Source organism: Coffea eugenioides, chromosome 10 (assembly GCF_003713205.1).
Source record: "Coffea eugenioides isolate CCC68of chromosome 10, Ceug_1.0, whole genome shotgun sequence".
NCBI lineage: Eukaryota > Viridiplantae > Streptophyta > Magnoliopsida > Gentianales > Rubiaceae > Coffea > Coffea eugenioides.
Genome location: NC_040044.1, coordinates 19,516,317 through 19,531,900, shown reverse-complemented (window position 1 = coordinate 19,531,900; position 15,584 = coordinate 19,516,317). Strand labels below are relative to the sequence as shown.

General features: G+C 40.9%; 1 protein-coding gene across 1 annotated transcript; it reads right to left on the bottom strand.

Moving 5' to 3' along the window:
- Positions 1-5,168: 5,168 nt before the first annotated feature.
- On the bottom strand, positions 5,169-5,657 carry LOC113749965 (protein SRC1-like). Its single transcript, XM_027293859.1, has one exon. The coding sequence runs from the start codon at positions 5,632-5,634 to the stop codon at positions 5,335-5,337; it is 300 nt and encodes a 99-aa protein (XP_027149660.1). The 5' UTR covers positions 5,635-5,657; the 3' UTR covers positions 5,169-5,334.
- Between the last annotated feature and the right edge of the window lie 9,927 nt (positions 5,658-15,584).

Here is a 15,584-nt window from a genome sequence, read left to right as displayed (position 1 = left end):
ACAAGCTCCGGTCTAGAGGAATGGCCATGGTTTCTAAATGTGATTGCTGTGGTAATGCGGTGGAATCCTTGAATCATATTTTCTTACATGGCAGGTTAGCAAGTGCTGTTTGGCAGCATTTCTTTCTGGCTTGCGGAATTCAGTGGCGTTCATTCTCATGTGTTTCTTCACTGCTAGTGGTGTGGTTTCAATCTTCTAGCAATGGCCGATTGGATCATGTTCGGTGTGTAATACCGGTAGTGGTGTTATGGTTTCTATGGCGTAGTAGAAATGATGCTCGGTTTGGAAATCTTCACCCTGTCCATTCCAAAGTTATCTTCGAAGCCAATGGGTGGTTGGTTGCTAAGGGGGCGGCTTGTATGTTAAACAAAGTGCAGTTGGAGGGGGATATGGATACGTATTTTGCACGGTTTTTTCGGGTCAAGCCAGCCAAATCATTCTGTCTGAAGGCTATATCATGGATGAAGCCGCCTAGAGGGACGTACAAACTCAACACAGATGCAAGTGTGATCAATGGTTTAGCTAAAGGTGGTGGGGTGGTACGTGATTTTGAAGGGAAGATGATTGGTGCTTTTTATAAGGAATTTGGGGAATATGAAGTGGTATATGCGGAGGGATTAGCATTGTGTTCTGGGCTGCAGTGGTGTATGGGGGCAGGGTTGTCAGATATTTTGGTAGAGGTGGATTCTTTAGTGTTGGTAAGGTTGGTCCAGAATCGATCGGTTGGTAAGTGGCCGTTGTGTAGTGTCTTAAGTCAGCTTCGCTTGTTACTGGGCAAGGTGAAGGGGTCTATTACACATATTCATCGTGAGGCGAATGCCGTGGCAGACAGCTTAGCAGCGTTATCTCGGGAGGGTCCATATGTTACTTTTCAATCTGTTCAGCAGCTTCCAAGTAGAGTTCGGTCGCTGATTAATTTGGATGCGATAGGTTTTCCATACATTCGCAGGTTTCCTGTGTAGGTATAGCTCCTAGTTATCCGGCATGTATTGAAGGTTGGGAATTTTTCCACCTTCTTGAGTTTATCCGTTGTTATTAATAAAATATCGGGGGTTTCCCCCTTTTGTCAAAAAAAAAAAAAAAAAAAAAATTCTGAGTTTTTGTTGTGGGTTTTCTATAACTCTCCTTTTAGTTGCTCCATTTTGGGTGAGGGTACTCAATTTTTATCCTTGTCAGTACAACATCCGGCTTGGTAAGCTCGATCTCCTTCTCTGCGGTTCATGCTGCTTCTACTAGGGAGGAAAGGAGATCACTTTGGGCAGGGTTGCTCCATTGCAAACCATCGCAAGGTCGCTGGTTGGTGTGTGGTGATTTCAATGCTATTGTTAGTGAGGAGGAAAAGAAGGGGGGTGGCCTTTCACAATTGCGGAGGCGGCGGATTTGGTGGACTTCATGAGTTCCGCGGGGATGGTGGATGTCGGTTTCTTAGGATCTTATTTTACCTGGTGTAACAATCGTCGCGGACTAGCTAGGATTTGGAAGCGTTTGGACCGACTACTGCTGAATGTGGAGTGTTTTGATGCGGGTTTGTCAGTTGGTGTTACTCATTTGGAGCGCCATCCCTCCGATCATGCGCCTCTGTTGATATCTACTGCCACGAGGTTGGATGGTAAACCCCGTCCTTTTCGGTTCATTAATGCTTGGACGGATCGTGAGGACTTTTGGGGGTGGTGAGAGAGTCATAGCAGCAAGAGTGCGATGGGCCCCCAATGCATGTGCTCTGCTCAAAGTTACAGAGGCTAAAGCGCCATCTTCAACGCTGGAACAAGGATCATGTGGGAAATTTCTCCGACAATGTAGCAAAGGCTGAAGAAGAGGTTGGAAGGTTGGAGAGAGGGTTGGAGGCAGGGGGTTCGCAGTGGGACATGAGGAGCTGCAGGTGGCCCGGGCATCGTTGAACCGAGCACTTGCCTTGGAGGAGTCACTGTGGAAGCAAAGAGCTCGGGTCAAATGGCTGGCCTTTCGGGATTGAAACACTAAGTTTTTCCACTCGGTGGTCAAGCAACGGCATATGCAATCGGTGATTCATTGAGTACGGAAATCGAGTGGGGAATGGGTCACGGAGGATCCGCTTATTGGAGAGGAGGCAGTGCGATATTTCTCCTCTTTATTCTCTTTGAAGGATGCCCCAGGTATGAAGGACGTGCCTGATGTCATCCCGAGGCTGATATCGTTGGAGGACAATGAGCGCTTGGAGGAGGTCCTATCCCTGGGGGAAGTGCGACAGACGATATATGACATGGATGGGAGCAGTGCTGCCGGGCCGGACGGGTTCACCAGGAGGTTCTTCTCCGCCACCTGGGAGATAGTTGGAGGTGATGTGTATAACGCGGTCCAGAGTTTCTTTTGCGGTGCTGAACTGCCGAGGCAGGTCACTGCTACCTCTATTGTTTTATTGCCCAAGGTACAGAAGCCTCAGGAGTTCTCACAGTTTCGTCCTATCAGCCTCTGCAATTTTGTGAACAAGATCTTCTCAAAGATTCTGGCCCGCCGGCTAGCTCCTCTCTTGCCTAAGATTATCTCGCCGAATCAGAGCGGTTTTGTTCGAGAACGGTCCATTTCGGACAATTACTTACTAGCTCAGGAGGTCATAGCAGGCATCAAGAGGAAAGCGCGTGGGGAAAATGTCGTGTTCAAGCTTGACATGACAAAAACTTATGATAGGGTGACGTGGCCTTTCTTGATAAAGGTATTGCGTGCATTTGGTTTTGGGGAGCGCTGGATTGATATGATCTGGCGGATTATTTCCAATGTCTGGTTCTCTGTTGTTATAAATGGATCACTCTGTGGGTTTTTTAAGTCGGCTCGAGGGCTTCGCCAGGGTGACCCGTTGTCGCCTGCTCTGTTTATCATCGGGGCGGAAGTGTTATCTCGGTCTCTTAACCAGCTTGTGTCTTGTCGGGGGTTTCAAGGTTTTTTGGTCCCAAAAGAGTGCCCAACTATTACGCATTTGGGGTATGCTGATGATGTTCTTATATTCTCTAGTGCGACGGCCTCCTCTCTCCAGCTAGTATTGAAGGTATTAGAGGAGTATGAGGCATCATCTGGCCAGCTGATCAATAAAACAAAGAGTTGTTTTTTGGTTCACGACAAGTTAGGAAGGCCGAGGAGGAATTTGATCCAGCAAGTCACGGGCTTCAAGGCTAGGTCATTTCCCATCAGGTATTTAGGGTATCCTCTATATTATGGGCGGCAGAAAAAGGAGTTTGTTGCTGGGCTATGCCTTGCTGTGATGTGTAAGGTTGACTCCTGGAAAAACCGGCTCCTGTCTGTGGGGGGGAGGATCGTGCTATTGAAACATGTCCTCTCCACGCTTCCGGTCCATCTTTTGATGACTGCTTCGCCTCCGAAATCGGTATTCAAAGAGATCGAAGGGAGGTTCTCCAACTTCCTATGGGGCGAGTCCGCGTGGGGGCATAAGTTGCATTGGATCGGGTGGAAGGACCTATGTGTGCTAGGTGAAGAAGGGGGCATGGGATTCCGCCATCTAGAGGATATTCATGATGCATTTTCCGTCAAGCTGTGGTGGAGCTTCCGGTCCTTGTCTTCTCTGTGGGCGACCTTCATGGAGGCTAAGTATTGCGCGCAAGTGCATCCTAATCTGGTATATCGTTGTGGGGGGTCGCAGGTATGGAGGAGGATGTTGGCAATCCGTCAGCTTGTGGAGAGCCACATTGGATGGATTGGTCGCTCTGGTAGCTCGAACTTCTGGTTTGACAATTGGCTTGGGACAAGTTTGCTGTCATCATGGCTGGATAGTGTGTCGGATCACAGGGTTGCTGATTTTGTAACGAATGGGTCTTGGAACGTTCAGCTCCTGCAACAATGGGTGCCGCATGGGGCAGTCAGAGAGGTTGCGAGGGTTGCTCCCCTGGTTGGGCATCTGCCTGACTTGATGGTATGGAGACTGTCCCAGTCGGGGCGGTTCACCCTCCGGACTGCATTTCAATTAGTGCGTCGGCATGCCAATAGCTCCTTCATGTATCGCAGATTGTGGCACCCAGTGCTGCCTTTGAAAATCTCCTTCTTCTTATTACGACTTCTACGTGGTCGGTTACCTGTGGATTGCGGCCTGTGGAAGTTCGGGTTTCACGGGCCTTCCAGGTGTGGGTGCTGTTCATGGCCGGATATCGAGTCCATCGATCATGTGTTTGTTGAGGGGGATATGGCGTCACGAGTATGGCATTTCTTCGGGGACCCAGTGGGCATATCTTGGACCGGTTCATTGTTTCGTGTCTGTCTGGCAGCCTGGTGGTATGGGAACAGGGGTAATCGGTACCTATCCTTTGTTCATCATATTCTTCCGCTTCTGATTTGCTGGCACCTGTGGAAATATAGGAACGCCATGAGGTATGAGGGGATTGATGTAGGGTTCGACAGGTTGTGCAATTTGGTCATGGCTGATCTCCTGGAGCTGTTTGCTCTACACTTCAAGCAACGTAGATCCCTCCCGGTGGCTTGGGTGCATTTCTATGCAGCTATTTCCCGGTGGGCTCCACGGATGTCATACTCGCTAGTGCAGTGGTCGCGGCCTTCACGTGAGGGTCTCAAACTCAATATCGATGGGTGCTCCAAGGGTAACCCAGGTGTTAGTGGGGGAGGAGGGGTCCTTCGGGATAGTGGGGGTAGATTAATCTTAGCATTTTCTTGCCATCTTGGTCAAGCTACGAGTGTTCAGGCTGAAGTTCGTGCTCTGCTTTTTGGGGTGAAGGTGTGCATTCAACGGGGGCTCCGGAATTTGGAGATTGAATTAGATTCACTCGTGTTAGTCCACATTCTGCTTGGTAAGGCTAGTTGCCCGTGGAGTGTTTTCCAGGAGATACAGCAGTTGCTTGCGTTTAAGGAGCACATCTCTCGGGTGGGACACTATTTTCGTCAGGCGAATCAAGTTGCTGATGTCTTATCGAATGTTGGGTGTGCTCAGGGGGGAGAGGTTATTTACACGGTAGCGTCTGAGTTACCTCCGGCGGCTAGAGGAGCCTTACGCCTAGATAGGTGCGGGCTCCCTTCTGTTAGAAAGATTGTTTAGGATCACATAGATGTGTAGGGACCGTTTGGTGTTCCTTTCAGTTCATTTATATATTAATCGGGGGTGGCGTCCCTCCCCGTGATCGGGGTTAGCCAAAAAAAAATAAAACTATAATAATAATTTTTTTTCATAACAATACTAACATTAAAATTATTTCATCAAACCAGAAGTCACAAAGCACAGAACCGACCATACTACCACATGATATCTTATTTTAAAAGACAATCTAAGATAGATTTTTTCAGATTATGTATATGTATGTATACATATACATGATCATATATGTATGTATTCACACATACATCTCAATCACTATCGCTATCACTGCTGCTACTATGACCATGTTCATGGCCATGCTCATGCTCATGCTTCTTCTTCTCCTTTTTCTTCTTCTTCTCATCCTTATGTTCATGGTGTTCTCCTCCCTCACCATGGATCTTGTCCTTGATCTTGTCAATCACTCCTTCCTTGTGTTCACCACTATGGCCTTCCTTCTTGTGCTCCTCTCCATGGTGGTGTTTCTCACCCTCCTTATGCTTTTCATGATCATCCTTGTGGCCTCCCATGCCCAAGGTCTTCTCAATCTTGTGAATGATTCCTGCCATTTTTTCCCTGCAACTCTTTCTTGTTTTTTCTTTGTTTCTTTCTTGCAATGTTTTGATAAAAAAAATTAACTATAATAAGATAGTTAAAATAATAATATATTAATGCACAAATGTGGAGGGTTAAGGCACGGATATCTCATTTTCTTTAAGGTGATTCAAACCTCTACGGAAGAATCAACTCCGGTGTAGCAGAATTTCCGACTTGTCACCTCCAGGATATAATAACCCAACCACACTTGCTAGCACTCTCTCTAAACTGCACTATTAGGAGACTATAACTCTACAAACACCTTTTTTCTTGCCCAACTATGAGATCAAAAATAGTGAACTTAAACTCACAAGACATAAGTTGTAGTAGTAGTATATTTCCATCTCAACTATGCATATTTATAGGTGAAGAAAAATTAGACAAACATAACCTACACTACTAATAAGACACCAAATAAATGCTGAAATTATTGGTCATTCAAAACACATTGAAATTTGTATTGTAGGTTACAAAAAACTTATGTTAATTGAAAAGCCATAATTTCTTATAATAAGTCTTTAGTTAAAAACATTCAAAGACCAATACATTTCAAAAACATTCACCAATTTATTCTCCTTGTAACTTACACCTTTAATTGAGAATTTAACTATTTTATTAAAATACTCCAATAATCCCCCACTTATTTTAATAAAATAGTATAATATTATATGGCAAGAAAGGACTAATATGCATAATATAGGTAGTTATGCCTTGAACCTATATTTTATGTTATAGTAATTTCTAATACCAGAGCCAATAGTGAACTTCGGTTTTGAACTATGGGTGCTTTTGGGATATTAAATATCACCTTACACACCCAATAGTCCAAGTGTTCTCATGAGCTAATAAAACTGGTATTTTATGGTCTTGTGCTCAATCTCAGTTTTCTCATGAGTGTATAAGAGAACAAGTTCCAATTCTCTTTAGGACGGCCCCTCCCATAACACTCATATAGGTGAAATCCATCAAGGGTGCTCCCGTAATTCAAACACCCCACTCATAGGATCTATAGATTTCATTAAGAGTAATAAAGCTCAACCTTTCTTTTGTCACAAGATGTATGCATATATATTACAGGGATGGACCATACTTTTCAAAATTTGTGCATATCCATTTCAAATTGCCATGTAATTCTTTTTTCCCTTTAAACCTAACTCTTGGGATCTCCAATTATTAGGTTGGGAATCCTTACATGTGATTTATGATTCATGGACTTTAGTCACATCCCTCTCAGGTTTATCATATCTTTGCCTCAAGTTTGAGTTATTCACTATCATCACAAAACATAAACAAAGATATGATCTCATTGACACTCAAGCCAAACTATTTTCATCAAGTAGCACAATAATGAAATGATAAAACCAATATTTTGTGAGAATATTTCTCACATAATTGCTATACAAGCAATTATATACACTTCAAGTGAAGGCTCAATGTTTTTCAATTTTTTCCATTGTAGTAGCTAGTAGTCTCACTAGAAATCATCAACATAGATGACCATTAGTTTACTACTAGGAGCTACTTTATTTCTCAATAATTCTCAATTTCATCTAGTAGGCCAGTAGTCTATAAACCTACTAGGAACCATATTTACCATCTCCATGGAAATTCCATATAATTTCTATTTGCAAAAATATGAAATACATACTTCAAGTGCCTTCACATTATAGTCACACTTTTGAGTGCGTGTCCATCTGCACAAACTCAAAGAAAGAATTAAGAAATCTAAAAAATATGATAGTCAATGTCAGTTAATATTGCACTTAATTGCAACTTTAAAATTCACACCCACAAGTTGCAATTATAACATGGTATCACATGAGATTTGTATATATTTTTTTTTTCAAAATATAGATCCATGACATTTAATTGAGTATCCTCAAGTAATTAATCTAATTCTTTGCATTAATTTTCAGCAAACAAATAACCCCCACTATTTTAATGCTTTAATGATATGCAACTAAACATATATCGCATTTAAAGATCAAGTCTTTGCATATTAACATAAAAAATTACCATGAACCTCCACTATTTGTCACAACTTTCTAACATTCAATGGAGTATATATCTATTGCAATTAAGGTAAATGACCCAATTAATCATACCCATTGGAAGTTCACTTTTACTTGTTAAGAAGAAACCTTTAAAATTTCTTCCACAATGCATGGTAGCAACTTGTCTAGTACAACAACAAGTTGTAACTGTTCAATAATTCAAACTCCTTGGGATCTATTTCCGTAGTGCCATATTTTACTATTAAGCGTTCCAAAACTTTTGGTATTAGGATAAGAAGTTTCATAGAAACTATAAAAGTCATTATAATACTAGTAATGGAATTCAACAACTTCCCTTTTTCTAAATTTTTCTTCACAAGCATTCTTTTACGCTTCATATATCTCATTGGTAGAGATCTTCTCACTTTTTCCCATCCATAGGTAGACTACTCAAGTCACTTGAGTTGATCGTGGGTGACCTATAAGTTGAACTCCATTTTAAACTGAATCACCTTAAAATTGCTGTTCCGTTAGAATAAAAATACAAATGTTAAATAGAAAAATTAACAATAGTTATAATAATTATTACAACAATAATAAAATTAACTATACTAAGATAGTTAAAATAATAATATAATAATGCACAAATGTGGAGGGCTGAAGCACGGATATCTCGTTTTCTTTAAGGTGATTCAAACCTCTACAGAAGAATCAACTCCGGTGTAGCAGAATTTCCGACTTGTCACCTCCAGGATATAATAACCCAACCACACTTGCTAACACTCTCTCTAAACTGCACAATTAGGAGACTATAACTCTACAAACACCTTTTTTCTTGCCCAACTATGAGATCGAAAATAGTGAACTTAAACTCACAAGACATAAGTTGTAGTAGTAGTATATTTCCATCTCAACTATGCATATTTATAGGTGAAGAAAAATTAGACAAACATAACCTACACTTCTAATAAGACACCAAATAAATGCTGAAATTATTGGCCATTCAAAACACATTGAAATTTGTATTGTAGGTTACAAAAAACTTATGTTAATTGAAAAGCCATAATTTCTTATAATAAGTCTTTAGTTAAAAACATTCAAAGACCAATACATTTCAAAAACATTCACCAATTTATTCTCCTTGTAACTTACACCTTTAATTGAGAATTTAACTATTTTATTAAAATACTCCAACATATCTTGATTTTGGTCTCCTACACAATAAAAATATATATTTTTCCTTTTGGTTTCTTGCATTTTTTCAACTTGTGCAGGCATGTATCATCAAATTGTAATTGGGATATATATATATATTCATCAAAGATTTTCAGCCAACCCATTGCCATGTATACTAGCCACAAATGTATGCCTAGCAACTACCATTTAATTGTTTGGGTACATTAATCAATTTGAAGGACAAACCTACAAAGCTGTCGAATCTTATCAACTAAATAAGAGTCAATGTACTGTACATCTTGTTGATCATGACTAGTCAATGGTTGTAAGGTTGTACTCTCTTATCTAGAAGATGATCTTTCCAAAGAGTGGCCAAATCATCGAGGCACCTTAATGTTTATCGCTACAAACTTATAAAAATTATTTGTGGTTTGTATATGTAAATTCTGTAAGCAATCGGATAGTTGAAAATTCAATTGACAGTAAATTGAGTGAATAATTAAATCCTAAAGCACAATAACTTCTACGAGATTATTATACTCATAAAAAGTTTAAAACTAATTAATAACTCGTAATCCATCATTTTCGAGGGGCAATTATGTTGTGGCCCAGAAAGATCTGAGGATGGTGGACACACTAATCCCTTTTTGGTGGCCATGAAGCTAAAGTTCAATAGTTTTTGGTCTCTCAATTATTCATCATATTTATTTAGTCTGAATTCCGTACTTCGAGTTTCCAAACGTTATAATAGCGAGGATCACTAATGCGAAAGGGTATCGTCGTATCGATGCAAGACAAGAAATTAAAGTTTTTCTTTTTAATTTCTTTCTACGGGTGGGATTTGCGGAGATGGAAAAGGAAGATTGAAACCAAAACCTCTAACTATTGAGGTCTCAACTTTTAATCATTAGATCAGGGCCTTCTCAACCAATGTTTATTTGATGTAAAAAATTCATTTAGACAGTGAAAGTGGCTATAAACCTACTTCAGTTTCTTTCTAACAACAATTTTTTGTTTTTTCTTTCTATGTATAGTGGGACGATCAAAACAGCAGTCGTCCTCTGTTCTTTCTCACCTGCTGTCTTCTGTTTGACAACAATGCCAGCCATCCTCCCTGTTCTCACATATAGACAGTGAAAGTAGCAATTAGCCAAAATAAGAATTTAGAGGAGAAGGCGTGGAATTTGAAATGATGTCTTTATTGAGGGAATTCGAAATCCATCTATTTTAATTTCTAAACCCCTTTCAATAAGTGGTGGATTTCAAATCCCAATTCTCATTGAGTTAACCAAACAAATGAAGAGTTTTGGATGAGGATTTCTGTGAGAACCCGTACTTTTCCCATTTCTAGGGTTTTATTTATTTAATGGTTTGTTTTCTGCATTTTTTTTTAGTAGGAAAATTTTTTAGATATTTTTAATGAGCAGATATAGTTTTTAGATGATTTTTCTAGTATTGGATAGTTTTTGAAAAATTAAGGATATATAACGGACGTGGGACCCGCTAGGTCAAGTTCGGAAAAATTCGGCCAACTAGGTTAAGTTTTGAATACTGGAATTAATTTATCGGGTGTTAAGAGATAAGTAGAGGTTGCAATTTGGATTGATATGAGAGAGAAAAGTTAGGCAAGTCATTAAATGAGGTGACAAGTGTCACCATGTGATTGGATTGAGTTGTCCACAACTATTCACCTCTTTGACTTAATTGACCAATTGATTAAATATCTCAAAAATTACCACAAAAATCACCATTTCTTACCTCCATTGTGGCCGGCCACCTTGAGCAAGGAAGAAAGAAAAACTCTTCAAAGTTTGGCATCCATCTAGTGCAAATCATCCAAAGCAATCACTTAGACTTGTTTCTACTCCATAAAATCTCTTCTTTAGGTGTTAGTAAGTGGTTTGGTGAAGTGTTTTGGGAAGCTAAGAGGACAAGCAACTCTCCCTCTCTTGTTTTACTAGGTGAGTAGTGATTGAACCTTCTCCTTCACCTAATGAAGCTTAATTTGTGCTTAGTGGTAGTTAAAATGTTGAATTTTGTGGTTTATTTCTTGATTTTGGATGAAGTGGTGAAGTTTTCCATTTATTGGGGATTTTTCTGTTTTATTATAAGCATGATTAGGTGGCTATCTATGATGATTGGAAATGGTTTATAATGACTTAAGGAGGTGAGAAAGGTGATTAATTGCAACCAATTTCTGTTTTGGATGAAAATTGAAAAAACTAGGGTTCTTAAGGGAGCATTCTGTCCGAATTTTTAGGTCCTAGATAGAGGCCGAATTGGAATTAGCTCAAAACATGAAAGTTGTAGGGAATGACATTTTAGAGGTTCCTACAAAAGTTCTGGTCAATCAGAGTAGTGTAGAATGAGATAAGTCGAAATTACTATTGCTGTTCTGGTTTTACCCGAAAGTGAGAACTGCGCCTGTAATTGGTTGTTTTGGCTGGAATTGCTTCCGAATTGGATGTTGAGGCCTTCTGTTTAAATTTATCCCTGTTTCTTATTTTTCATCTGGTTTTGGAATTTCTGGATTTGGACTTGTAGAGCCTGAGTTATGATGTTTCCGCTAGAATGCGTTTTGGTGAATCTGTTTTATGTTGTTGATGAAGTATCTTGCATTTTTGACCTGTTTGCACTCAAAACTGGGTTGAGTGACCTTCGGTGATGTTGTAACCCTGTCTTTTAGATTCGATATGGTGGGTCTTGCACCCTCATCCGATAAGCGTAGTGAAATTGGTGCTCTTACCGCAAAATGACGTCAAAAATGTTTTTTTCAGGGCCAAAGCTAGTTACATTTCCAAAATTTCTGGTTTCCTTTAATGTTTATATATGCTTATGGAACCCTATTGGGGTCATGTTTGGCCTTGGCTTATGACTCGTTATCGAGTCTCATTGTATTTGCTTGCATGTTTTTAGGGCGTGACGGTGGTGCACAACGTTCTTTTGACTAAAGTGCTTGAAACCACATTTGCTAGCGTGGTGAGTGTACTACTCACTTATGTGTTATTATATGACTTTGATACTTGAACTCGAGATGTTGAATGTTAATTGTTTGAAGTGAGAGTGTACTTTATCACTTCCACTTGTTGTTTCGCATGTTATTGGAAAGTTATTGGAATGTTATATGAAATGTTATATGAAATAAAATACATGACTTGGTGCCGATCGGACGAGTATCCAACGACTATAAATGTTATCAAAGAGCTCAACCCCATTGGTAGTTGATTGAATCGAGCCGGCAAGGGCTTGGTCGTGACAATTAATGAGCCTTGGGTAAAGTTATAAGGAATCTTGTAGTATGAGAGACTCTCGATTCCGGTATACTCGAGTAATACCACAACGCATGCGTTTGGATTGCGGGCCCGGTTGGGGGATGTTAGGAGGAATGGAATGGGAGTAAAGTGGAGTCTACGGTTGGTTACTTTTAAACATTGACGGAGAGTCAATGAGATCCGATCAAGAATGCAAACGAGGAAAAGGGCTCTTGAGAGCCACCCGTATCCTTTTATCCTCATTATTGATGTGTGGCTTTACTTATTTTTGGTAAATTGGATTGTTAAGCTTGATGCATCTATGAACTTGGTTGCTTGAGTTGTATTCTCACTGGGCAATTAGCTCACCCCGTTCCTTTTGTTTTCCTTACAGGAATATGATATTTTTTTTGGAATAAATCTTGATAGATGGTTGCCGAATGAACTAGATGAATGTCTCTTTTGTATTGTATATGATATGGGACCCTAAATGTATCATTAGGGCCGTTTTCACTTTTGATTTGGCAAACCACATATGTAGTGACTTTTGTATCACTTTTAAATGCCATTTTGGCTTGTAAATGCTTAATGTTATGTTGTATATGTATTTCGATGTTTGGTTGGGTTTGGTCGGGTCGGTTACTATTTATGGCCAACTCCGAATTTCATTTTTTTTATTTTGGGTCATTTTGCCCTTTTGCCTTGTTTACGCGCGTTATAAGTTCCGGAACGCAATAGATTGCTCTATACTGCACCGTTAGTCCTGGCGAGAGCTGGGCAGGCAGTCCGCTAACCTCTTTGGTTCGCCTTAGGGGAAAGTGGGGCTGTTACAAGTGGTATCAGAGCCACTTCGCGTGGTCTCTGCGCGGAGTGAGACTGGGCCAAGTGGTGTTGTGGTCCTAATTTCATGAATATGTCTAAGTGCTCGTTTGAGCATAAGTTATGAACCGGGCATGTGATAAGTGTACGAATCATTATCATGGGACTCGAGGAAGCTAGGTATGTATGTCGGGTAGGAATCTTTAATAAGGATGGTTTACTCTTGGGACCGGCCGGCTCGAGTTTTGAATTATCCTAGATGGGATTCTTGCGCCCGGATACGAAAGATATGAGGGCCTAGGTTAGAAAGGATTTGGTGAACAAGAAAGGCCATTCCTCGGTGGATCGTCTATTTTTGTACTTGACTTAACTGGCTGTATATATGTGTGTGGCTTAATTTTGACTGGCTTGTATATATATGTTTTGATCTTGTTTGGAATGTATAAATATGTGTTATCATAAAAGTTTTGAGTGTTACTTACATGCATCGTGCTTATTTTGGTTTAGTATTATTGCCTAGACCAAGTAAAACTCATGGAAGGTACACGGAGTGGTCGGGGACGTGGGCGCGGAACTAGACAACCCACACCGGTTAGGGGTACGGGGGAAACCTCTACTGGACCCAATCTGGAACCGCAAGTAAACCCTAATGTGCAAATAGCTGCTGCTATGCAGCAAATGACAGACTTGCTAGCACAAGTGGTGCAGCAACAGGGCCAAAACCCAAACCCTAACCCTGGAAACCCTGGTAACCATATCGAGAGCGAAGACAGAGCTCTCGAACGATTCTAAAAGTTCGCTCCGCCAAAGTTTGTTGGGGGACCCGACCCAGACGTTGCCGAAAGATGGCTTGAAAAGATGGTGGATATATTTGCAGCCCTACACTACCCTGACGAACGGCAGGTGACTTTTGCCGTGTTCCAGCTTGAGGGGGCAGCCCGTTCCTGGTGGAACGTAATTCGGCAGAAGTGGGAACGAGAACAGACACCTAGGACTTGGGTGAACTTCATCAGAGAGTTTAATGCGAAGTTTTTCCCTCCTCTAGTTCAGGAGAGGAAGGAAGACGAGTTCATTCGACTCCGCCAAGGAGCTCAAACTGTGGCGGAATATGAGAGCCAATTCACTCGCCTATCCAAATTTGCGCCCGAACTCATCATGACCGAGCAACGAAGAATACGGCGATTTGTCCAGGGCCTGAACGTAGAAATCCAGAAGGACCTCGCGGCAGCCCAAATTAACGCCTTCAGCGAAGCAGTGGAGAAGGCACAACGAGTAGAGAATGCTAGGCTCCAGGTGAAAAACTTCCAGGCGAAAAAGAGAGGATTTCCTGGAAGTAGTTCGGGGCAGGGGGATGAAAGTACCCCTCCCAAGTTTGGGCGGGGAACGGGAGGAGTAGGGATGCCGGGAGTGTCACAAGAGAGCCCGTCAAGAGGAGGCTCGGCTTCTGCAGCACGCGGACCCTGCGGGTATTACGGAAAATTAAACCACTCGGAGGACAATTGCTGGAAGAAAGGAGGAAAATGCTTGCGCTGTGGAAGTGCCGAACATCAAATTGCTAACTGTCCAGCTCGCCTGCTTGAGCGGAGAGGGACTCTACCACCAACCACGACCCACCCTGACCAGTCGAAGGGGGACAAGGATGGATCGAAAGTGTCCTCTCGGGTGTACTCCTTAGAACAACATCAAGTCTTTGACCCATTAGAGGACGTGGAAGGTAAGAATTTAATGAACCTGGCCAGTGAAGGGGTACAGATCTGTTAGCTAAGTATGATGCTCAATTTAATCAGGAGAAGGAAGTATTAAAATTTTTGTATCCCGGAGTAGCCAATGACAAGGAATTTCGAGGACGAAATTCTTTTAAGGGGGAGAGAGTGTAAGAACCCGTACTTTTCCCATTTTCTAGGGTTTTATTTATTTAATGGTTTGTTTTCTGCATTTTTTTTTTAGTAGGAAAATTTTCTAGATATTTTTAATGAGCAGATATAGTTTTTAGATGATTTTTCTAGTATTGGATAGTTTTTGAAAAATTAAGGATATATAACGGACGTGGGACCCGCTAGTGTGACAAGTTCGGAAAAATTCGGCCAACTAGGTTAAGTTTTGAATACTGGAATTAATTTATCGGGTGTTAAGAGATAAGTAGAGGTTGCAATTTGGATTGATATGAGAGAGAAAAGTTAGGCAAGTCATTAAATGAGGTGACAAGTGTCACCATGTGATTGGATTGAGTTGTCCACAACTATTCACCTCTTTGACTTAATTGACCAATTGATTAAATATCTCAAAAATTACCACAAAAATCACCATTTCTTACCTCCATTGTGGCCGGCCACCTTGAGCAAGGAAGAAAGAAAAACTCTTCAAAGTTTGGCATCCATCTAGTGCAAATCATCCAAAGCAATCACTTAGACTTGTTTCTACTCCATAAAATCTCTTCTTTAGGTGTTAGTAAGTGGTTTGGTGAAGTGTTTTGGGAAGCTAAGAGGACAAGCAACTCTCCCTCTCTTGTTTTACTAGGTGAGTAGTGATTGAACCTTCTCCTTCACCTAATGAAGCTTAATTTGTGCTTAGTGGTAGTTAAAATGTTGAATTTTGTGGTTTATTTCTTGATTTTGGATGAAGTGGTGAAGTTTTCCATTTATTGGGGATTTTTCTGTTTTATTATAAGCATGATTAGGTGGC